Raw genomic sequence first — 24242 nt, 5'->3', positions numbered from 1 at the left:
TTTTTCTTTGTGCTTTCTCCTAGGAGTTTTATGGCCTCGTGTTTTATGTTGAAAACTTTGTTGCATTTTGAGTTGATGTTTGTGTATGTTGTAAGATAGGGATCCAGTTTCATTTTTTTGCATGTAGCTATCTAGTTTTCGTAGTATCATTTATTGAAGGAGCTATCTTTTCTCCATTTTATATCTTTAGCACATTCATTGAAGATTAGTTGACATATTTATGTGTGGGTTTATTTCTGGACTTTCTATTCTGTTCCATTTGCCCATGTGTCTATTTTTATGTCATTAACATAATGTTTTGATTACCATATCTTTGTAATACAATTTTAAGTCAGGCAGTGTGATGCTTCTAACTTGGTTCTTCTTGCTGAAGACTGCTTTAGCTATTCTGGGTCTTTTGGGATTCCATACAAATTTTAGGATTTTTTTCTATTTCTGTGAAAAATTGCCATTGCAATTTTCATAGAGATTACATAGAATCTGTAGGTCACTTTGGGTAGTATGGATGTTTTAACAACATGGATTCTTTCAGTCCATGAACATAGGATATCTTTCCATTTATTTGTGTTGCTTCAATTTCCTACATTGATGTTTGTTTCAGTGTATATATATTTGTCATGTTTTGATTTTAATAGATTTAATTTGCTGCCATATTTTCTCAACTGTTTAAATAAAATACTTCCTGACTCTTTATGTGTTTTTTGTTCTGAGCCTTAGTGAATACTATAACTATGGTATTTCCATTTACAAGTAACTAAACCTATAAATGACTCAATATTATGTGGGAAAAAGTATATATATTATGTTTTTATATGTTCTAAGATTTGTTAAAAATGCAAAATTTTCCAAACCAAAGATTTGGTAAATCAAAGGTTAGGATATAATTTTCTTTTTTTGTTTGTTTCTTGAGACAGAGTCTTGCTATGTCACCCAGGTGGGAGTGCAGTGTTACCATCTGAGCTCATGCAACCTCCACCCCTGAGGCTCAAGCAATTCCCATGCTATCGCCTTCAGAGTAGCTGGGACTAAAGGTGCACATCATCACACCCAGCTAATTTTGATATTTTTAGAAGAGATGGAGTTTTGCCATGTTGGCTAGGCTGGTCTTGAACCCTTAGCCTCAAATGATCTGCCCACCTTGGCCCCCCAAAATGCTGAGATTACAAGCATGAGCCACTACACCTGACCAAGATATAATTTTTATTTTGGAATATTCTAGGAGAAAGAAGTGTTGCTTTAATGATGGGAAGCCAAACCAAAATCAAAAAAAAAAAAAAAAAAAAGTGAAGCATGCATTTAGAGGGAACTCAAATGGTCTAATTCAACAAACTGAAACATAGCAGATTGCCAAGTTGTGCATCGAAAACTAAATCTGCAACAAAATCTCAAAGTTCGTTGTGTTAGTGTAGTACTTTTTATATTGCCTCCATCTATTGGAATAGCAAGGACAATGTAAGGAGTCCAAATTCTGCATGTTTAAAATACTTTCTAGCAATGTCTGAAAATAATCTTATCTAATTTCCTTTATCTTCCTCAACCTGGCAAAGAAACCTAAAAACATTGCTAGCTTATATTAATGTCTCTATTAGTTTTCAAGGTAATCAAGCTTCCTAATGAGCAAATTCACATGATGAAGGTTATTTTAAAAATTTCTGCAGGCTGGGCATGGTGGCTCACGCTTATAATCCTAGCACTTTGGAAGGCTGAGGTGGGCTGATCATGAGAACAGGAGTTCAAGACCAGCCTGGCCAACACAGTGAAACCCTGTCTCTACTAAAAACACAAAAATCAGCTGGGCATGGTGGTGGTTGCCTGTAATCCCAGCTATTCGGGAGGCTGAGGCAGGAGAATTACTTGAGCCGAGGAGAGGGAGATTGCAGTGAGCCAAGATTGCGCCATTGCACGCCAGCCTGGGTGACAGAGCTAGACTCCTTCTCAAAAAAAAAAAATTTTTTTTTGTCATATAAACTACTTTGAAAAAAATACATGTGTTTCATAATTTCAGTACAGAGAATCCCTGTATACCCTTTACTCAAATTCCCAAAATGGTAATATTTTACTACGTTTTACTTTGTCATTCCCTGAGTTGGTGGTTATATGTGCACACATGTTTGCATGTCAATAGTTAAAATATGTCTATAAATATTTTTTAACCATTTGAGAACAAATGAAAAATGTGGTGTCTCTTTACCCCTTAATCTTTCATGGTCTATTTTCCTAAAAGCATGAATAGTTTCTTACATAAGCACAGTACAGTTACAAAAATCATAAAATTGTCATTGATACAATACTATTAGCTATCTCCAGACCTTATTCAATTTTAGTGAGTTGTCCCAATGGTGTTCTCTGTGGCAAAAGAAAATTCCATTACATGTGTTACATGCAGTTGTCATGTCTCTGTAGACTCCTTTAATCTGGGACAGTTCCTCAGGCTTTGCGTTTTATGACACTGATAATTTTGAAGAATACAGACCAGGATTTTTGTTCTTGTTTTTTGCTAGAATGTCTTTCAGTTTTAGTTTCTCTGATATTTCCTCATAATTGGATTTAGGTTAGGCATGTTTGGCAGGAATACTACGGAAGTGATGATGGGTTCTTCTCAGTGCATTTTATCAGGAGGCACAGGACATCAATCTGTCCCATTACTGGTGATTTTATTAATATCTTTCATCTGCCAAGTTCCTTTTTTAGTAAAACTACTGTTTTTTAAAAATTATTAAGTAGGCCGGGCACGGTGGCTCAAGCCTGTAATCCCAGCACTTTGGGAGGCCGAGGCTAGTGGATCATGAGGTCAAGAGATCGAGACCATCCTGGTCAACATGGTGAAACCCCGTCTCTACTAAAAAACACAAAAAGTTAGCTGGGCATGGTGGCACGTGACTGTAATCCCAGCTACTCAGGAGGCTGAGGCAGGAGAATTGCCTGAACCCAGGAGGCGGAGGTTGCAGTGAGCCAAGATCGTGCCATTGCACTCCAGCCTGGGTAACAAGAGCGAAACTCCGTCTCAAAAAAAAATAATAATAATTAAGTATCATGTCAAGAGAAATTTTAAGCCATTGTAAATATCCTGTTGCTCATTAGACTTTCACCCATTAAACATTCATTAATGATTTTTGTTTTAATAAATTATGATGATGCTCCATGATTTAGGATCCTAACATTTCCCCTTTTGTTTCTTTTTCCCTTTCACTGCTCTATCTCCAAATGATGTTACGCTCTTCCTTTTTACTGTCCTCACCCTAGAAATGATGCCTTTTGATGACCACCACCTCAAATCATGAGTACTTAAAAGTATGCCTTTCTTAGAGCAAGTGCTTGATCAGCTGGGATTCTTTTCCATTCATGTCAATTGGGCTTTCTCTTTCTGGTGGGCATTTTAAGGTAGATCTTAGGCTCTTCACTAGTTCCATCCTTTCTCTGCCATTCAGAGTTTCCGTGACTCCCCTTACTCTGCAGACAGTCTTATGGCAGGAGCTTGAGGGCTCGCTTGCTGGATTTGCTGGATTTTATTACTTACAGGTAATTTGAAATTTGGGCATTTTCTTTCTTTTAATGATGCTATATACATGTGCTTTATGTAGCTTTATTTGTTCTTTTTGTTTGGTGTTGCTTTTTATGAGACTCAGATTTACGTGACTACTATTACCTTGGTTACCCAGATTCCTATGAGCTACTTTTTGAATAAAGTTGTATAGTCTTTAGTTTTTTTCTCAAGTATTTAAAATATTTCCCCCTCATTTTGAGTCAGTGGTTCATAAATGTTAGAGGCATAATCAGCTTCTGGTTTTGTAGTAGAAGAACAACTTTATAAAATACCCAGTTGTCTTCCTTTTTGTGAATTATGGGATAGCTGCCATGTGAACAAAACGTAAAATAATTCTCTGTTTACATAAAACAAGAATAAACCAAAAATATAAATAAAGTAGAAGTTTTTGTTGTTGTTGTTTGTTTTGTTTTTTGATACGGAGTCTCACTGTGTAGCCTAGGCTGGAGTACACTGGTGCAACCTCTGCCTCCCATTCAGGCCATTTTCCTGCATCAGCCTCCAAGTAGCTGGGATTGCAGGTACCTGCCACCACACTCTTGACTAATTTTTGTTTTTTTAGTAGAGATGGGTTTTACCGTGTTGGCCAAGCTAGTCTTGAACTCCTGACCTCAAGTCATCTGCCAGCTTCAGCTTCCCACCGTGCCTGGCCAGAAGTTTTTTAACTTGGTAAAATTTTACTCTTAGCTAGGCCAATCTTAACTGCTTTTACTCAGGAAATGTTTTTCTTTCAACTTCCAGGTTGGCGATTTGGATATCAGCTATATTAATATAGAGGGAATCACTGCCACTACCAGCCCTGAATCCAGAGGTTGCACTCTGGGGCCTCAGAGCAGCAAACACATCCTCCCTACAGAAACCAGCCCCAGTGTGTACCCACTAAGTGAGAACGACGAAGGGACAGCACACACCGAAGCCCAGCGGTCCTTCATGTCACCAACGAGTTCACATACTTCCAACTCAAATCTTTCTTTTGGTTGGCATGGATTTGAAAAGGAACAAAATCCTCTAAAGAAAAGGAGGTAAGATCCTATATTGTAGAGAAAAACTGTAGAAAATAAAAGAGCCTTATAGGTAGACTTGGAAAATTCGGGTTTTAAACTTCATTTTCTCTACCACTTTTATCTGTTCATCAAAATGTTGTCCCCTTTTAGGTTCCTATATTCATAGATTTGAAAGTAAGACACCTCAGAAAACTGACTAAAATATAATAAAGGAAAACCATGATGAGATACCGGTTTATACTCACTTGATTGGCAAAAATTTAAAAACCTAGCAATCCCATGTTTTGGTGAGAATGCATACCATGGAAATTCCTACATAAAGATGATAGGAGAGAAAATTGTATAACTTGGGAAAAGAATTTGACATGATCCTGTAAAGTCAAATATGCATTTTCCTCCTGTGTACTAGGAGACCTATATGTGAGTATTTATAGCAGCAGGAAGTGACCCAAATTTCGAATAGATAAATAATATATAGTTACACAAAGGAATACTGTAAGTAATGAAAATGAATTAACTACAATTACATCAGCATGCATAATAACAGAGACCTTAGAAGCACGAAGGAACAAAAAAGCCCCAAATCCTTGTTAGATTTCATTTTTATAAAATGCAAATTAAACAATATATTACTATAGGGCACTTACATATGTGCATAAGCTATAAAGAAAAACAAGAGGCCAACCGCGGTGCCTCATGCTTTGTAATCCCAGCACTTTGGGAGGCCAAGGCAGACAGAACACTTGAGCTCAGGAGCTCGAGACCAGCCTGGGCAATATGGTGAAACCCCATCTCTACCAAAAATACAAAAATTAGCTGGGCATGGTAGCACGCACATGTGGTCCTGATACTTGGGAGGTTGGGATGGAAGAATCACTTGAACATGAGAAGCGGAAGTTGCAGTGAACTGAGATGGTGCCACTGAACTCCAACCTGGGCGACAGAATGAGACCTGTCTCAAAAAGAAGAAAAAAAGAAAAGCGAGATAATCAAGGGGAAAAAAATTCCTAAATTCCAGATAGTTGTTATATCCAGGGAGGGAAATAGGGATATGGGAATGGAATGGACCATAAGAGAAGTTCCATGGTAGATGGCCAGTATTCAAGTTTCAAGTTAGTGGGCTCATTTTATATAATATGTATTTTATAATATAAAATTTATCTTATATTTCTTTTACTTTCAGTTACCTTATATTTTCTTGTATATATAAAAAGTCATTCAAATGATAGTTTTAGTTTTATTACATCTGATATGATTGCATATATTAGTGTGTGTGCACACATGTGCATGTCCATATCTGTATATCTGTATCTGTCTGTCTGATTGTCTATTTTCTTTAAGGAACAGGCCAGTTTTCACAATTTCGTTTTATCCTGTTGATCAAGGTTTCCTTAGGGAGTAGCTTATTTCTTCCCCCATATCCTACCCATGTGATTATATGTTCATTTTCACATATAAAATCACAAATCAAAATGAACATAAAATACACACACATATGTGAGTATGAATATAAAGATTTCTCTATGAATGAACATGTGAATAGGTGAATGAGTACTCAGCAGAGAGTTAATAGATTAGAGGGGAGAGAAAGGGAGAGGAACCAGCAACCAGTAGGTGCCCATCACTGAGATACAGCACAATATGCAATTTGAGGTTGTAAAACTTTAGCATGTATTGGTACCAAGGGTTGTAGCTGATGTGTAAATACAAGACTTGCTTTAGATTTACAGTTTGTGAATTATTGTTTTGTAGATGCTAGGTAGTCACAACTGTAATTTCAAGTGACAGACTAATTTGAACTGTCCACATGTCTGCTTGGGCCAAGAGACTACCAGTCCAGACAAGATTCTGTACAGTTCTGCAAAAATAGATTGAGCGCTATGTGATAAGTGCATCCAGTGGATGTTTAAGATCTGTCAAGTGGCTAGGTGTGGTGGCTCATGCCTGCAATTACAGCACTTTGGGAAGCCGAGGCAGGTGGATCACCTGAGGTCAGGAGTTCAGGAACAGCCTAGGTGGCCAACCTGGTGAAACTCCCTCTCTACTAAAAATACAAAAATTAGCTGGGCGTGGTGGTGTGCATCTGTAATCCCATCTACTCAGGGGTGTGTCTGAGGAGGCAGGAAAATAGCCTGAACCCAGGAGGGAGACGTTTCAGTGAGCAGAGATCACGTCACTGTATTCTAGCTTGGGGGACAGAGCGAGAATCTGTCTCAAAAAAAAAAAAAAAAAAGAATCTGTCAAGTATGTGAGCCCCAGATCGCAAGAGATAAAAAAAGTTCTTTAGAAGAAGCCCTCTAGTAATACAGCATGGAAAAGACACAAATGGTCTCTCTGTTCTATTAATCCTTATGCAGATTCTTGCAGAGTATCTAAATTATACTTTCTGATCATGGTCTTGCCTTGAAAAATTTAAACATTTCACTGCCACAGACAGAATTTTTCCTTTGTAGAATATGATTTAGAAAAAAAATATCTGTTCTAAGTAAAGATAATTAGAAGCCTCTGTGAAGATGTCACTGCTTGGGGGAAAGGGAGGAAGCCAGCAGAGGAAAGAGAAACCATTTTACAGAAAAACCTGGTTGGTTCCATGAGCTGACTTCATCTCCCGTGCCCTCCTTCTCCTCTGAAAAATGTAGGAATGAAGGGAGAGAAGTTGCAATCCTCGGAAAGCCCTACGGTGGCTTTGGGTCCCTCCGTTCAGTGAACGTCATGGTAGGAAGCACAGTCGATAACAAACTCAAAGTGAAATGTGCTTAATTTGTTAATAAGCAGATAATAGTGCTAGAGGCTAGAAACTTCCAGAAGGAGAAATTTTGGGGTACACAGTAAAAACTGGAGTTAATATAAGAACGTGGCTGACTGGGACCTGAGTCCTAAATTTTCTAAGGTTTAAAAGAATATTTTGATGAAAACTAAAATATGCACACTATGTAAATATTATTTAAATGTAGTAACTGTTTTAAGAAGCCACAAGGGGAATGTAAGTAATAAAACATTAATTCAAAAATACTGTACAACAAAAAATTAAACTGTAGACAAATGTTTGTTTCCTTCTAAAACTTGCATTTTCAAATCTTTTTTTGAAGCTGCAATCCACAGTGAGAAATGCATATTACATCATGAGCATCTACCATCTCACATAGAGTTTAAGTAAAATCTCTTACAATGACGTGTGGAACATATACTGATATTTTCTATTCTCTATTAAAAAAAAAAAACAACTCTAGTCACAACCTAATGAATTTGTTTCCTATCCTACTACTGGGAATTAGAAAAATAATGTCGTAAAACAGGAACCTAGAGGTTGTCCTGAAGAATATTGCCTGTGCTACCAATATCTTAGGTTAATAGCTTAACAAAGAAAAATAGTAGCCCCATTTGAATGAATAGGAACAATGTTTTATAGTGTGCAAAATAAAATACTGGTACTTCTAGGATGTATTCATAGTGATGATGAAATGCTGTCTGTAACTGGAAAGGCTTGTGTTAAAATCGGATATTATTGAGGGCCGCCAATCACTTGAACTATTTTTCATTAGTACAGAGATCACAAGTTGAAAGACAGGTGCTGAGGTATAAGACTTCGGCAAGCTTCGACCCGCCTTGAGGTCTCCTTCCATCTCAGATTGTTGTTGTACCAGGAAACCAAGTAGCAACTGGAAATACCTGTAATTTATTAGGTTGGTGTAAAAACCGCAATGACTTTTGCACCAACATAATACATTTCCTGTAGCATTTAAAGCACTCGCATTTACCAGGAAGATATTCTTAACATGAAGTTTCAGCGTTTTATGAGAAATAGTCAAATAGACTCCATGATATTTGGGTGTTTAATTGAGATAAACTGTGAAGTCCGCTTCCAATTTGTGCTCTTCTTCTCAATGCCAAGGCCTTCACCTTGGCCCTCAATGAGTTCCCAAAGAAGAAAACCCCACTTTGGAAATCCTCGGTGGGGCTAGCCAGGGCTGCTTCTCACTGCTGGGGTTTCTGGTACCCAGTAGTGCCAGTGAAAGGGTTCAAGGATTAGAAACTGCTCTGTGTTTGCATTAGAGGCCTGGTAGGTAAGACCAGGACTCATCCCATTTATTCAGTGGACTTGCTGTGTCCGTTAAATAGCCTTCGGTAATTAAAGAAAAAAAAAAACCTAAACGGGTTAATTCAGACTTTCATTTTCTGGTTTTCATATTTAAAATCAAGACGGTTTCACTGTTTGGTTATTGAAATTTTAACTCCAGAACTATAACAACCAAAAAAAAAAAAAAAAACCCATGAAATGAACATTTGAAATGCTTCATGCATTAACATGCATCCAGGAAAGCTGTTGGCCTCCAAGTTTGAGTAGTTTAAGACGTAATGTTATGGAATAGACCTTGGATGTGGAAGGTCAAATACTTTCCTTTTAATTTTATGGTTATTAAAATTAAATGAGAAAAAAGTTGTTGTCAAGCAGAATTACTACCTGGTTCTAAGGTAGATTTTTCAACGGAATCATTTTTTTTTAAACCTCTAAAAATGATCATTTACTATGATATGTTTGGGAAACTGGATGACTCACTTCTTAAATGTGTCTTCACATGGCCCTGGGGCGAATGGATGGTACCTTCACACATCTCTCCTGGGTGTGCCTGTGCCCTCCTGAGCTTCCCACCTGGGGGACAGTGAAGAGAATGCTACTTCTGCCGTTTAGTCACATGTAAATCCCCTCCTCAGAGGCTTCCCCGCAAACAGCCTAGTGCCTCTGTTTCCATCAGCATTTTAAATATTTGATGGGTTACCATTTGGGATTTGCAATATCAATAATTATATTTATGAAACGGAAGTGGTGAGGTTAGTACTAACTCAAACCAGCTTTTGTTTCTTCAGGTATTTGAAATATCTTTTGCCCCTGGTGTGGTGGCTCATTCCTGCAATCCCAGCACTTTGGGAGCTGAGGTGGGTGGATCCGTAGAGCCCAGGAGTTTGAGACCAGCCTGGGTAACATGGCAGAAAACGCAAAAATCACAAAAATTAGCCAGGCGTGGTGGCGCATGCCTGTAGTTCCAGCATTTCAGAAGACTGAGGTGGGAGGATCGCTTGAGCCCGGGAGGCGGAGGTTGTAGTGAACCAAGATGGCACCACTGCACTCCAGCCTGGGCGACAGAGCGAGACTCTTGTCCCAAAGAAAGAAATGGCTTTTGCAAGGTAGGAATGCTCATTTGGAGCAACGTAAAATTTTGTTTAAAACGAGATTTAGAGGGAGGAGGAAAATGCTAATTAAATACTAGTTGGAAATTGTACCCCACTCAAATGAGAGACTCTGAAGAAACCAGCGACTCTCTGCATCATTTCTTGCTTCTTTACATACTTACTGGCTTTGTGCTTTAGTTCTAGCCTTGATGCCTTGGACGCTGACAGTGAAGGGGAAGGACATTCTGAGCCGTCACACCTCTATTACACTCCAGGGTCTCAGAGCTCCTCAAGAACTGGGATTCCTAGTGGGGTTGAATTGGACTCTTTTGAGACTAACACTGAACCGGATTTTAATATCTCCCGGGCTGAATCACTTTCTCTATCAAGTAATCTACAGTTGAAGGTATTAATTTGGTTTATTTCAAGTGTGGAGAATATGTTGCCTAAATCTACCCATCTGCATCTGAAAGACATGTTGTATTTTATTCATACGTATGAACTATTTTTTTGAGACCCATGTGATATCTGATTGAGCCTTTTTAATCTTTCCCACTCTTTTAATTTTTATAATCGCAATCACTCAAAATGGCTGATTTATATTTTCATTAATTAATTTCATCATGAGTACGTGCCCTCTTTCATATACTTAGAAATTTATCATTTCATACCGTGATTTCTCCCATCATCTCTTAAGCAAAGAGAGAAAAATTGGTAGTATTAGATGAGCTCAAGTGGACAAACTTGTTTTGCTCGTATAAATTATTGTGTGGCCCTGGTGATGAGGTACGTGATGTTAATAAGGTAGCAGTGATGTTTATCGAGCATTTCTGGCTGCTTGAACTAATCCGGAACATTACAAATTTTGTCAACTTTTCCTTCAGAGCCAGGTTTTCTCTGGTTGGCAATTTCACATTGGAGTTTCATTTAGGTGTGCTTGTTTTTTTTTGGTTATTTATTTATTCAAAAACTAAATACATTCCTCTGAATGTAAGAAAGCCCTTTTGTGTTTGAGCGTATTTTTTTTTTTCTATTTGATTTGTTATTTTCTCCTTGTTTACTTAACTTATTACTGTAAAAAATGTGTGCTATGGCAAAACTTCTCTTTCTGACATGTGGTTGTTACGATAATACCTTATTTTTGTAGCATGCCCTACAATATACAAAATACGTTTTATGTACTTACAAAATACATAATTGCTTTATAACTCACTTGTTACATAAGTAGAGGTTTTATTTAATTTTATTTTTTGAGTAGATGAGATTCTGGACAGGTTAGAGTTTTGTCCAGCTTTGTATCACCAGCTTGGTGATAGAATCAGAAATCAGTTCTGGGTCTTTTGAGCACAGATCCTGCATCCTCTTCTCTCTGCTCTAGGACCTGTAGAGCTGCCATAGTCTTTTGCATCTGAAGGTCATATGCTATTTCTGGGTAATGAGAAATGTATATGGTTGTTATGTAGATACTTCTTAGTTTTGCATTTTGAGTGGAATTGTAAAAAGTTCATCACAATTCAGTCTTTGTGAAAAACAGTTTCATGTTGAAAAATAATTCAGTTTTTGTGAAACAGTTTCATGTTGCTCATTTTTAGGCAGAAACTATCCCATAAATATAACTTCTTTGCCTCTGTAATTACCTAGTATAACTTTTTGACAAAGTTTTGGACAATTTTCAAAGCTCCATTGTCATGACAAATGGTTACCATGTGTACATGACCTGACTGGAGAGAATGGCATTTGGGGAGGACCCTCAGTGGCCAGCTCACTGTTTAGGGTTATATGACAACCTGGTGGGCCTTCTTGACATTCAGGCCCAGTAGGTGCTCCCTAGTAAGATAGGAGCTACAGTCCAAGGCCCTTTGAAGCAAGGTCAGGATTCTATTTTCAACTTTTCTCCAGGCTCTTCAACTAAACTAATGAAGTTAGGGTCACCATGTACTTTTACTTAGAGGGAACAAAAGAGACCAGTGCTCATGATGGTCAGTTTCTGATGGTTTAATTTTAGTAAATAATTTTGCATTATTTTCTTTTAGCCTTAACCTTAAGTGATATCTTAAAAATGCATGGGCAGGAGCAATCCAATAAGACTTTTATAGGATAGAAGTTGGGTACTATAAATGAGTTTAATGGAGTTCTGTTGCGTATTCACTTAAATTTTCTGGAACATATAAGAAAACCATGTTTTAATGATCTTGCCATCTTGCATTTTCATGTATGTTGCCGATTTAATAATAGGAATAGTAAGTAATTGGGAAAACAGGAACCAAACTGGCAGGTCATTTAAAATTAATAATATTAAGGATGTATAAATGAGTGATATTTAAACATACATCACAGAACACGCTAGATGGACGGTCTATCAAAAATTGAGTACAGACTGGAAGGATTTGTATATTAACCTGTTATATTTTCCCCTTGACGTTACAGCTAACATTATAAATTTAAATCATGGTTTGGACGTTTAATAAACTCTTATAATTGTAAGTAGCTGTTCCTCTATCCTCTAATAATCCTTAAATATAGAAAACTCAGTTAATATGGAATTTTCTTTGAGGGCTACAGTATAAACTAACAAAATAACTGAGACCTCAGGTAAAAATAATAAGTCAAATTCATTGTTGAATATACAAAGAAAAAGTCATTTGACTTAATTTTTTATTTTTAGTCAACTTGGCTAGAATATCATAGTTGTATTCTATAGTATATACAGGAACTACTCCTCAGACTGAAGGTTACTGAAGTATTAAAATGACAATAACATTTTAAAAGTTGTGAGAGGAAAACAAAAACACATAATGAGATTGTATCAGAAAAGTTCAGGTTGAATCTGTTTTCAGAGGTCCTAATTTAGTAACATTCGAGGTGGTGAACATATATTTTCAGATCTCATGTATACATTTTTAAAGGTTTATTCTCTCTTTTAGGAATCATTGCTTTCTGGAGTTCGCTCACGTTCTTACTCTTGCTCATCACCCAAGATTTCTTTAGGAAAAACTCGTTTGGTGCGTGATTTCACAGTGTGCAATTCAAGTGAAGGTAAGCATCATTTTCCGTTTGGCTTTGAAAACACTATTGCAGAACAGATTTTCAGTTAGTATAAGTACATAAAATATGTAAGAATAGCAGACAAGAATTTTCAATTCTGTTTTCACAACTGGTTTTTCTTTTTTAAAAAAATTTTTTTATTTTCACAACTGGTTTTTCTAAGCCTGTCACAATTCTTTTCTCGTTGGATATCAGCCAAATTTGATTTTGATCAGATTTGATTTTGATGAAATTACAAATACATACACACCTCTCTGTTGCTTTATTCTTTGAATAAAATGTTTTCCTCAAGGATAGTGTAAATTAGAATTGATTCCAGATATATTATTGTGAGGACCTTAGAGGATTTTGAGTAAATTATAAAAATTTCTTTTGTCTTGTATATATATTGCTAACATAATCCAAGTCCTCAAAGCCAGACAGAGTGTTGCAAAATGGATTTTCTTCTTTCTTTATTTAGCAAGGGACTTTGGAGAGTTGAAATAACATATTTGTAACATGAGTAAATATATCTCAACATTTTTGGTGGTGGCAATCTAAGCAATTAGAAATATAACTTTTAGGCAATAAACTTCTAACTGAAATATAGTATACATACAAAAAGGAGTGCAAGGGAATTCAGATCTATAAATGGAAACATTATGCACAACTCAGAGCTCCCCCTGTAGCCTGTCTCAGCCACTGCTCCTATTTTGACCTACCCCCATTTTGAAATGTAATAATTTCATACTTTCTGTAATTAATATGTAATAATTATATTAAAAGGCATATTTGAAAGTATTCATGCCAATGCATAATGGAATTTTTGTCAATGTCTTAGAGAATGCCTTTCATGTCTATTATTCTTAAGGAACTTAAAAGACTCAGAAAGTAAGAGATGAACTTAAGTATTCTTAGTTTCTCAAGATAAAATATTTAAAATAGGATTTATTTTATTCCCTTTTTTCTTATTCTTGCTTATTAAATTGTTATTATTTTGCATTTTTGTGCTGTGCAGAACAACACTGAAAACATAATCTTGGTACCTAAAATTGCTGTCCTAGGGCAATGACATGTATGCTAGATGTTCAATAAATATTTGTTGAGTGACTATGAGAAAAAGATATATAAAACACAAAAGAAATGCTACCATGATTTTTTTTTTTTCCTTTTTCTGGGATGTACTGTTAGAAGAGAAAAGAGCAAGACTGATAATACATGTCAGTTTTTATTTTTGGAATGGGGAGATGAAGAAAAGTTACAAGAGAAAGAAAGTCTACAACCACCTTGAGAGGACAGGATAAACAAGATGGATTGAATTCGTTCTGAATTTTCATTTTTTATTTTATGGGTTCTTTCTAGGTCTCCAGGTCTCCCCAGCCTTAGTTTAGGTTGGTATTTTTTTTTTAATAGCAGCTTGACACCTTTTCACTGATAGTCCCAGCTGATGAATTAACTTCACATTGTCACTATTTGGAAAACATGTTTAAGTTTTCTGTGCTTCAAATTATAGCTTTGCTTTTAGATCTGTGGTCCCCGATTTATGAAGTCAAAAATCTCTAGAGTTGGAAATTATTGACCACACAATTAAGAGGAAACTGATTGTTCACAACACAACTAGCCCTAATTTCCTTATTCTTTAATGAGCAAAGAAAAATATCTTTACCTTACATGCAAGCCTGCAACCTTTGCATTTGAGTTAGAAAGAGTAAAAAGCTAATATCAACTGCCTTGCTTTTCAGTAAACAAAACCTTGTCTTTAGACAGTATATTTAAAGACAAGGCTACTTGAATGAGGTTTGATACTATCCAGAAGGTAACAGTTACAACCAGGCAATTTAGGGTGGGGCTACACACTAAACATATGAAAATTCCAATGGATAGACTTATATGGCTGCAAACATTTGGATTGATACCATTTAGGTCAGTCAGTATCATAGGGCTCTGAAAAATAAATTAACTACTAATGAAGAAGGAATAATTTTATCTGTGTTTATGTAATCAAAGCACAAATGTGAAAGCTTGCCTAGTTCAAAGATATATTCTAATATTTCATTGTTTAGTCTGCTTGGATTAATCAAAAGTAAATTGACATTTGTATTGCTGTAAATACTTTTTTAATGAGTTTTGAATAGTCCTAAAAAATTTCAGGTGTATATGGACAGAGTCCAAGTCTCCTTATGTCCCAGTGGGAAGCTCCCCTATAAGAGCTGTAATGCAAACATACAAATCTAGCATGCTTTCAGTCCTTTTTATTATTATTTGTGATGCTCTGTCTTCTTTGTCACTTCCAATTACTTACTATAATTTCTCATGTGTCTTTTTGTTTTTGAGCCAACAGCACAATGGTGACAACCTTATTTTTGATGTTTGTATACATAAAACAAAATCTAGTTTTATAATTCTCTTTGGTACATTATAGATCAGGTTGAACAGAACATTGCCAATATTAAAGTGGTAACTACAACTTCACCAAGGGGGACAAAAGTGTTCTGCATTTAAGAATTTGAGAAATGACATAAACATACTTTTGAAAACGCTGTGAGCCGATGGATGGAATTTGATTAGATTTTGATCAGTTGGTGGCTTATTCTCTTAGTACCTCAGCCAATTTACCATGAGAATAGTGATTTCTCCCTGTGCTTAATTTGAGGAACCTTTGGAAATGGTTCTAAAATAAAGCCTTCAAATTCTTCAAAGTAGATTTTCTATTACATACAAGATAGTATTAGGTGCAACATTTAATATCACTCATTTCGGGGGATATGTATTTGTTTTCTGCCTTATGTATCTGGCCCGTTTCCTAGTAACCTAGTTTTGCCTCTTCCCTGTTGTGGATTGAGAGTCAAGGATTTGTCCCTGCTGTGTAGATGGTGTGCTCCACAGGGGCCCCTCCCTCCTGCAGGCTCTCTCACTGTCTAAATCAGTGTCTCTGCTGCACCCCTGTAGTAAGTACTTCAACTCTGGAAACAAGGTGGCTCCAAGCTGCTTGCATGAGCCTCGCCTTCTGCCTCGATCCACAAGTCCAGTGACAAAGGCGGTCCCCCCCTTTCCCGTGAGCCATAGAGCACATCTCTGAACTCACTGCTGCTAGGATTTTTTAAGGACCTTGCAGCTAAATGAAAATGAACATTTTTTTTTTTTTTTTTTTTAATGAGAGGAAGCCTCGCTCTTGTCCCCCAGGCTGGAGTGCAGTGGCAGGATCTTGGCTCACTACAACCTCCCTCTCCTGGGTTTAAGCAGTTCTCCTGCCTCAGCCTCCTTAGTAGCTGGGACTATAGGCATGCGCCACCATGCCTGGCTAATTTTTATATTTTTAGTAGAGATGGGGTTTCACCATGTTAGCTAGGCTGGTCTTTAACTCCCAACCTCAGGTGATCCGCCCACCTCAGCGTCCCAAAGTGTTGGGATTACAGACGTGAGCCACTGTACCTGGCTGAAAATGAACTCTTCTTATGCTGGCCTTTAAGACTTTTCCTTTGAGCTTTGTTTAAAAAGCAGTGACTTAGTGGTTCTGTGTGTTGGGGGATTAGCGTTATGAAGAATAGGGATGACTCTGGTGAAAAATATCCAAAAATATAGAACTAATTTTCTGCACCTCTGAAAATGTTTGCTATCCTTTGCTGATGCTAGCTTAGTTCATAAAGTCCTTAAGTATTGCTATGTTTTGGTCTTTTCCCTTCCTGCTTTAAATTAGGGAAAGTGATTTAAAAAATCCAGAGCAATGCCCTACTTATAAAAGATTACTCATTTTCTCATTATTTTCTAACTGGTAGTGTGTATAATGATAAAATATGGTTGAGTATGCATTTCAGACTAACACATGACTGCCACTTTGTCTGCCTTCATTTTCATTTTGTTGTTCTGTGTCTTGTAGAGCAAAGAGCTTACAGCTTACCGGAGCCACCAAGAGAAGAAAGGTACTTTTTAATTGTTCCAGTTTTCCTGAGGGACCGCATGATCCTTCTTTGGAAATGTCCACACATGATTTTTGCTATCTGTTCACTAGTTCGTGAGAGGTTTCCATGTAACCAGCCTGCCTAGGACCCTTTGCTTTCTCTGGGATCTGTATCAGGATAGATCTACCAGCTCTGTCCTTTCAGTCCTTGGCTGTGCAGGGCTCAGGACCGGGGACAGGGTGCCCTGTTTGGGTATTTTCAAAGCCAGACACCCTCAAGGGGAGCAGTGTGAGGACCACCTGTTTTAGAAAGGCAACATGTTTTCTCTAGCTCTGTTCCACCGTGACAATGGGACTTACTCTAGTAACAAAACCCTGGGTGGTCAATTACAGAAAGTACCTAAACATCCCTACGGTCTCTCTATGGATTTTTGCTTAGTAGCCCGTCAGCTGGAAACAAGCAATGAACAATGCAGAAGACTTTTAAGCACTATAAGTTTCCTGGTTGATTTGCAATTTTAACTAAGCCTCTCTTTTTCCTAGAAGGTAATACTGTTGTTGGAGTATAGCTTGGGAAGCGGACTAGTGTGCAATCATGATTGTTGGTTTCTATTGGTCCTGAATAAGTAACTGCCCAAGAATCATCCTGTGAAATAGCCCCAGGGTTATATGCAAAACCAGTGCCAGAATGGCACACATGTTTGACTTTAAGAGTATCTGAAAAAGAGTGAAATGTTTTAATTTTGTTGAGATTAATGCTAAAACTTTGAAATGTTTTAGTATACAGATCTAGATGGGCTGTTTTGTTTTAAATCTTGGAATCAAAGTATTAATAAGAAAAAGCTTCCTTTGGTTCATTTCTAAGTTTTTTGAAACCAGAATAGGAACTTTTGAATGTTACAAACAGAGGAAGATTAAGAATGCCCTTGAGAGACAGGATGATGGTGAAGATGACTTTGTGACAATGGCAATGAGGATAATGATAGCAAAAGCAGTAATTACTGACAATTATGGAACATTTGTATGTGCCTTGTACTGTTTTAAGCGGTTTACATTTATTTCCTCATTTAAGCAATTTACTTCCTTATTCTGGAATTTGATCTTCATCTTGGTCATCATTTTGATTAGCAGTCTTCTCCCTGTCATCTTTTTAACAACTGGAGAAGTAATAGATTGTTATCGAGATTAAAAAATAAATAAAAAATATTTATTTTTCATTAGGAGAGAGACTTAAGACTGAAGGAGTCAATATTATACTTGGCTAAATAGTAGCCCATGAAATATTTGAACTTGGATGACATGTGTGTGAAGTTTCTTTTTCTGTAATTCTTCATTCTCTGTCACTCCTGTGTGTGTGTTTTTTTTTTTTCTTTCTATTCCTTAATCTTTCTTGTTCCACATCCTGAAAGCATCTTACTCTCTCAGTCATATTCCTTGGGATATCTAGTAGAGTAGATTTTTTTTTATCTCACCCACTCTTATTTCTGCTGTCTTATCTTGTTGAATAAGCCAATAAGATCCCAAGCCATACCTAATGCTTTGTTTTGGTCATGTGGTTGTAGGTATTTACCTGAGTTGATGCCTTCTTTGATATTCTCTTATTTGTGTTGATCACTTGGTTTCTAGAAAAGTAAAATGAGCTCATTTTTCAGGTAAAAATGAGCTCACTCTATACCTTGCAGGCTGATTTCAGTAGACACTCTGTGTTCTAATTTCCTAAAGATTATAAGGCATGACTTGATTATTTTACTGCCACCATCTATCTTAAATCTGTGATGTATATATTTCCTCCTTCTCCTCCTCTTTCATCAAATCTGAAGACCTGAATGTTAACAGAAGTTCCACTATGCCAGTCTGCAATCTGCATAACAGGAACTTCGTTCAACCCTTTAGGCTGGGTGCGGTGGCTCATGCCTGTAATCCCAGCACTCTGGGAAGCTGAGGCAGGCAGATTACCTGAGGTCAGGAGTTCAAGAGCAGCCTGGTCAACATGGCAAAACCCTGTCTCTACTAAAAAAATACAAAAATCAGCCAGGTGTGGTGGCAGGTGCCTGTAATCCCAGCTACTCAGGAGGCTGAAACAGGAGAATCACTTGAACCCAGGAGGCAGAGATTACAGTGAGCTGAGATTGCGCCATTGCACTTCAGCTTAGGCAACAAGAGTGAAACTTCATCTCAAAACAAAAAAAAAAGTTAAAGTGTCCTGTTGTAGAAGTATAAAGGATATATGGTAAACTGTGGTGCAGTGCATTTATAAGTTTTTAATCAACATGGAAACTGTTGTTTTTGATATCATCTTCTGTAGCAGGGGAGTTGGGAGTAGAGTTGGGTAACCAATAATTAATTTTCTTTTATGTGCAATAGCCTAGTTGTGTTCCTGCTGGGAAGTAGAAAAGGGGCCTTTGACCTCAAAATCCACAATGACCTAACCATTATTCAGTTCTGACATTTAGGTCTCCTCATCACTCTTCTCTTAGACATTGGATAGCATTCAGTGGGATCACATAAGGCCTTCCAAGAGAGGAGTCTTTTCAAACTCTCAAATGTATTTTTGCCCTAGTTATGAAAGTGAGCTTATTGAATATTATGGCACGAATTTTGCGTATTAGGGTACCTAAGACACCAGAGGTTATGGAAAATTTCAGATTATATTGACCAGTCAGTTATCCTAGGTAAAATGACTAGAGGTAGCATGGAAGTAGAAAGGAAATTAAGAGGGTCTGAGATTCTTTCAATACTCTGTTGGCATAGGGTATATTGAATCCTGTTCACTTGCTTTTTCTTCTACCTTTTTTCTGAGATGGAGTTTCGCTCTTGCTGCCCAGGTTGGAGTGTAATGGCGTGATCTCGGCTCACAGCAACCTTCACCTCTCGGGTTCAAGCGATTCTCCTGCCTCAGCCTCCCAAGTAGCTGAGATTACAGAGGCATGTACCACTATGCCCGACTAATTTTTTGTATTTTTATTAGAGACAGGGTTTCTCCATGTTGGTCAGGCTGGTCTCAAACTCCCGACCTCAGGTGATCCACCCGCCTCGGCCTCCCAAAGTGTTGGGATTACAGGTGTGAGCCACCACACCTGGCCTTCTACCTTTTAAAAAGTTTTCTCTAAGTAGCAAACCCAATTTCATTTACTGTGCAAGCTTTGAGTAACAGGACTCATATTGTTCTGATGATACCTTTAGAGCCACACGATCAAGAGGCAGCTCTTAAGCCATTTATTGTTTTTTTTCTAAATGCATTAATAGGTTGAACACTGAAACCTAATATAGAACTTAAATACCTTAAAGTTTTATTATCATATGTACCATATTAAAATGTGGAAGGGGTCTTGGAAATAATTTAGTTAAGCTTGTCATTAATTAGATAAGAAAAATTGAAGCCCTAGAAAGTTATCACTGAAAGCAATTTTTTTTTTTTTTTTTTTTTTTTTGAGACAGAGTTTCGCTCTTGTTACACAGGCTGGAGTGCAATGTCGCGATCTCGGCTCACCGCAACCTCCGCCTCCTGGGTTCAGGCAATTCTCCTGCCTCAGCCTCCCGAGTAGCCAGGATTACAGGCACGCACCACCGTGCCCAGCTAATTTTTTGTATTTTTAGTAGAGACGGGGTTTCACCATGTTGACCAGGATGGTCTCGGTCTCTTGACCTCGTGATCCACCCGCCTCGACCTCCCAAAGTGCTGGGATTACAGACTTGAGCCACCGCGTCTGGCCTGAAAGCAATATTTTTACAAAATATAATAATATATATATTTTGGTGTATATTAGTAATTTGATTGCTTTTAGATATTTCCCAGAGATAGATGTGTTAGTTATCAGTACTAAAAGATGAGAATTTTAGCAGGTAGGAGAGACTTTAGTTAGGAAATAATCCCTATGGAAACTGTCTACAGAAGTGTTACCTGGTCTGACATGATACTTCGGTTGATTTTTAATTTATTCTTTCCTCAGTAATAATAGAAATATCAGATTATCAAAGGAATCTCTAGGGGGAAATGTCACTTTCATAGTCTGGATTTGTTTTCTTCTAGAGAATAATTGTATTGTGGATGAGAAGAAAATAAATGGTGCTCAGGGTGTTCATGGGTTGGGTGCAGTTACCTCTATCTTGCTTCGTACTTTACGGAGTATCCACCGCCTCTGTCCTCGACAACCTAGAGAGTCTCAGATTGTAGCCTGATTGACGGTGAGAGGCTGAACCGAGCGGCAGTCAGTCTGTTTCTCAGGCCGTATCAACAGAGGAAACATGTGTCTACTGAGTATTATCTCTGTGTTCCAAAAATAAATAAAATCCAGTTGCATATTGTTGCTTATTTGGCTTCTCTGTGCTCTTGGGAATTCTTACTAACATAGTAAACAGGAAGATGAGTGTTTTCAGGGTAAAATTATAAGTCTAAGATTTATTTCCTCAATTATTTTATTATAAAAATTTTAAAGTATACAGAAAAGTTGAGAGAATTATATACTAAATACCCACTTCCACCACCTATGTTCTATAATTGTTGACATTGTGAGGTTGTTGCTTTAATCACGTCTCTTCACTTATGCAATAAGGTGTATTTTTAACAAATTTTCTTTCTCTTTAGAACAACCACGAAAACTTGAAAAATATACACATACATATATGAGTATACACACACACACACATACACACAGTTATGCTGTTCTTCCTCTTGAAGTCCTATAAGCCATGATAACAGATTCTATTTTTGTAGAATTCAGGAAGAAGAATGGGATAAATACATCATACCTGCCAAATCAGAGTCTGAAAAATATAAAGTGAGTCGAACTTTCAGTTTCCTCATGAATAGGATGACTAGCCCTCGGAATAAATCAAAGGTAATTAAAGTTATTCATGTATTTTCTATAAAACATAGATGGTTTAGTTTTTCAGCCATTAGTATAATTTTTACCTTCCCTTTAAAATCACTTACCTTAGATTTTATTTACACATGTTTCTATGGAATATTGCTAAAGCCCAGAATATCACATTTAGGTGTTACGGTGTTCCTTTGTGTGCAGTCCTTATATTCTGATGGAAAATGTGGGGATGTGGCTCGGATGAGTTCTGTAAAAGGCTGGCTCACAGCGTTTTCCTTTTCTCCTTTTTCCCCCACTTTCCTGCTGCTGCTGTTGTATCTGAAGACAAAAAGCAAGGATGCCAAAGACAAAGAGAAGCTGAACCGACATCAGTTTGCCCCAGGAACATTCTCTGGGGTTCTGCAGTGTTCGGTTTGTGATAAAACAGTCCTGGGGAAAGAGTCACTGCAGTGTTCCAGTAAGTTCTCAGGTCTGTGTGTGCCGTCTACATTTCATCTCCTGACAGTAACCTTCTTGAGAAGAGGCTCATTGCTCAATACATTTACATAAACCTTTTTAGTGCCACACAAATGACTGAACCGTTTACCAAGCAATGACTGAAACTGGTTAGAGTCAGTGTGTTTTTCCCCTTTGCTGACGTTCCTGGTAAAAAGAAAGCAAACAAACAAACAAAAAAGAGCCAGTGTGTTTTGTCCATAACTGACAGCCTCTATGAACCCCAGATTTGTTTGCCTCACTGTCTACTTGGTATCTCCATTGGGATGTCTAAAGAGCGTGTCAGATGTTACGATCTCCCCCTTCTGTGCTCACCTAAAAGCGACACTTTCAGCTTTTAATGGCAACCTGATCGTTCCAACCAGACGTTCATGCCAAACTTTTGTAGTACATCTTTGTATCTCCCGTGTTCTCACCTCCTATATCCAATCCATCAACAATCCTCTTGGCTGTATTTTCAGAAAACATTTAAAACCCAGGCACTTGTCACCCCTAACACTGATACCATTGTGGTCTAAAGCCACCATTTCTACAGCGTTCCAATTGGCTTCCTTGTGCTCTCACCCCTAAAGTGTTTCTCAAAGCATCAGCCAGAGTGAGCTTGTTAAGGCATATATTACTGTGTTCAAAAATCTCCCAGTGGCTTCCTATCCCCTAAGTACAGACTGGAGTCCTTAAGTCCTTACAATGACAGCAAGTTCCCACATGATCCGTCCTCTCCCTCCCTTACTCCCTGGGCTCCAGTCACACTGGCATCGTTGCTGTTGCATGCGGAAGGCATGCTCCTGCCGTAGGGCCTTCTCTGGCTGTTCCTTCCAATTGCAACACTCTTTCCGCAGATACCCACATGGATCACTCAGATAACACCTTCTCAGGCAGCCTTTCCTGATCACCCAGTTCCTGGTTCACCCTTCCTATCCTCCTGGCATTTTTTCCCCATTAACAACATTTACCACCCTCTAACTTACTATACAGTTTGCAAATGGGGGATAGATTTTGGTCTGTTGAATTTGTTCTCTGCTATATGCAGAGTGGCTAGAACAATACCTTGTACGTAGAAGGGGGTTAGTAAATATTTGTTGAATGAAAGAATAATTCAGAGAACAAGAAGTCAGGCCCAGGCAGGTGGAATAGATTTCAGGGTATTTGTTGGTCGCCAGAAATGTGGGAATATTTGGGAAGTGGATGGGAGCACAAAGGGAAGAGAAGAGCAGGGGAAATTGACATCCGAAGTTTCTCGTTAAATTTGTGGACAATGATTGAATTAAAAAACTTCGATGTATCTACAGCTGGACATCTGATGAAAATACAGTCCGCATACGGCATGAGAGGCAGATCGAATTTTCTTCTCACAGTTGACACTGTCTTTAATTATGCTGACTTTATTGCATGCTTGAATTTTGCTTTCCTTCAAAACTTGGTTTCTTTCTTTTCCTGGATCTGAAATAGCATCAGGCTGCTCAGATATGGTTTAATTTCCTACATGTTTAGAGATTTGCTCCACGTATTGTTTATGGGTTGTTTCTGGCCTGCCCACACGTCCGCAGCTGGTTTATCGGTGTGATGGGCATGGGTTTCACCGGTTGTTGTTCCACCCTTGTTTACAAGACTTGATCCCTGTCATGCACCACTGGCCACACTCAAGAGCTTTTCCTCCTCTGCTTTAACACAGACTCATCAAGGCAGATAATCTCCAGCCCCTGCTTTTAAGTGTGTCCCTGCCATTTCTTCATTCACCATCTGCAGTGTGACCTCTGTGCACACTGCTCAACAGTTCTCCTTCTTTTTGTTTTGAGACGGAGTCTCACTCTGTTGCTCAGGCTGGAGTGCAGTGGTGCAATCTCGGCTCACTTTAGAACCTCTGCCTCCTGGGGTCAAGCTATTCTTCTGCCTCAGCCTCCTGAGCAGCTGGGACTACAGGCACGTGCCACCATGCCCGGCTAATTTTTGTATTTTTGGTAGAGACGGGGTTTCACCATATTGACCAGGCTGGTTTCGAACTCGTGACCTTGTGATCTGCCCGCCTCGGGCTTTCAAAGTGCTGGGATTACAGGTGTGAGCCACTGCGCCCAGTGCAGAAGTTCTGCTTTTGAGGAAAACTGAGAGTCACTTTCTAGTTAAGTCTGAGAGTCTTTTCTCATCGTTCAGATTCACTGGTCTCTTTGTTTCCAGGTCGACACCTCTCCTTTCAGGGATGTTTCCCTCTTTTCCTATGAATAGTAATCATAGAAGTTATAAGGTTTAAGGCACACTACCGTTCTGTTTTACCACCTCGGCTGTCTCTTTTC

At 38.1% G+C, this 24242-nt stretch overlaps 1 protein-coding gene across 7 annotated transcripts in view; it reads left to right on the top strand.

Annotated features, from left to right (window-relative positions):
* ARHGEF28 (Rho guanine nucleotide exchange factor 28) overlaps window positions 1-24242 on the top strand; it is a 316904-nt gene that overhangs the window by 217044 nt on the left and 75618 nt on the right. For 4 of the 7 annotated variants that reach the window (XM_074384818.1, XM_074384828.1, XM_010336522.3 and 1 more), the window contains 6 exons: window positions 4286-4566; window positions 9916-10123; window positions 12642-12753; window positions 16619-16661; window positions 21354-21477; window positions 21784-21928. In XM_074384818.1, the coding sequence (XP_074240919.1) occupies window positions 4286-4566; window positions 9916-10123; window positions 12642-12753; window positions 16619-16661; window positions 21354-21477; window positions 21784-21928 (913 nt within the window). The remainder of the gene's footprint in view (window positions 1-4285; window positions 4567-9915; window positions 10124-12641; window positions 12754-16618; window positions 16662-21353; window positions 21478-21783; window positions 21929-24242) is intronic. The other 3 variants (XM_010336521.3, XM_010336523.3, XM_074384833.1) reach the window with 1 other exon arrangement.

Source organism: Saimiri boliviensis, chromosome 1 (genome assembly GCF_048565385.1).
Source record: "Saimiri boliviensis isolate mSaiBol1 chromosome 1, mSaiBol1.pri, whole genome shotgun sequence".
NCBI classification, from domain to species: Eukaryota; Metazoa; Chordata; class Mammalia; order Primates; family Cebidae; genus Saimiri; species Saimiri boliviensis.
This window is presented reverse-complemented; position numbering and strand designations above follow the sequence as displayed.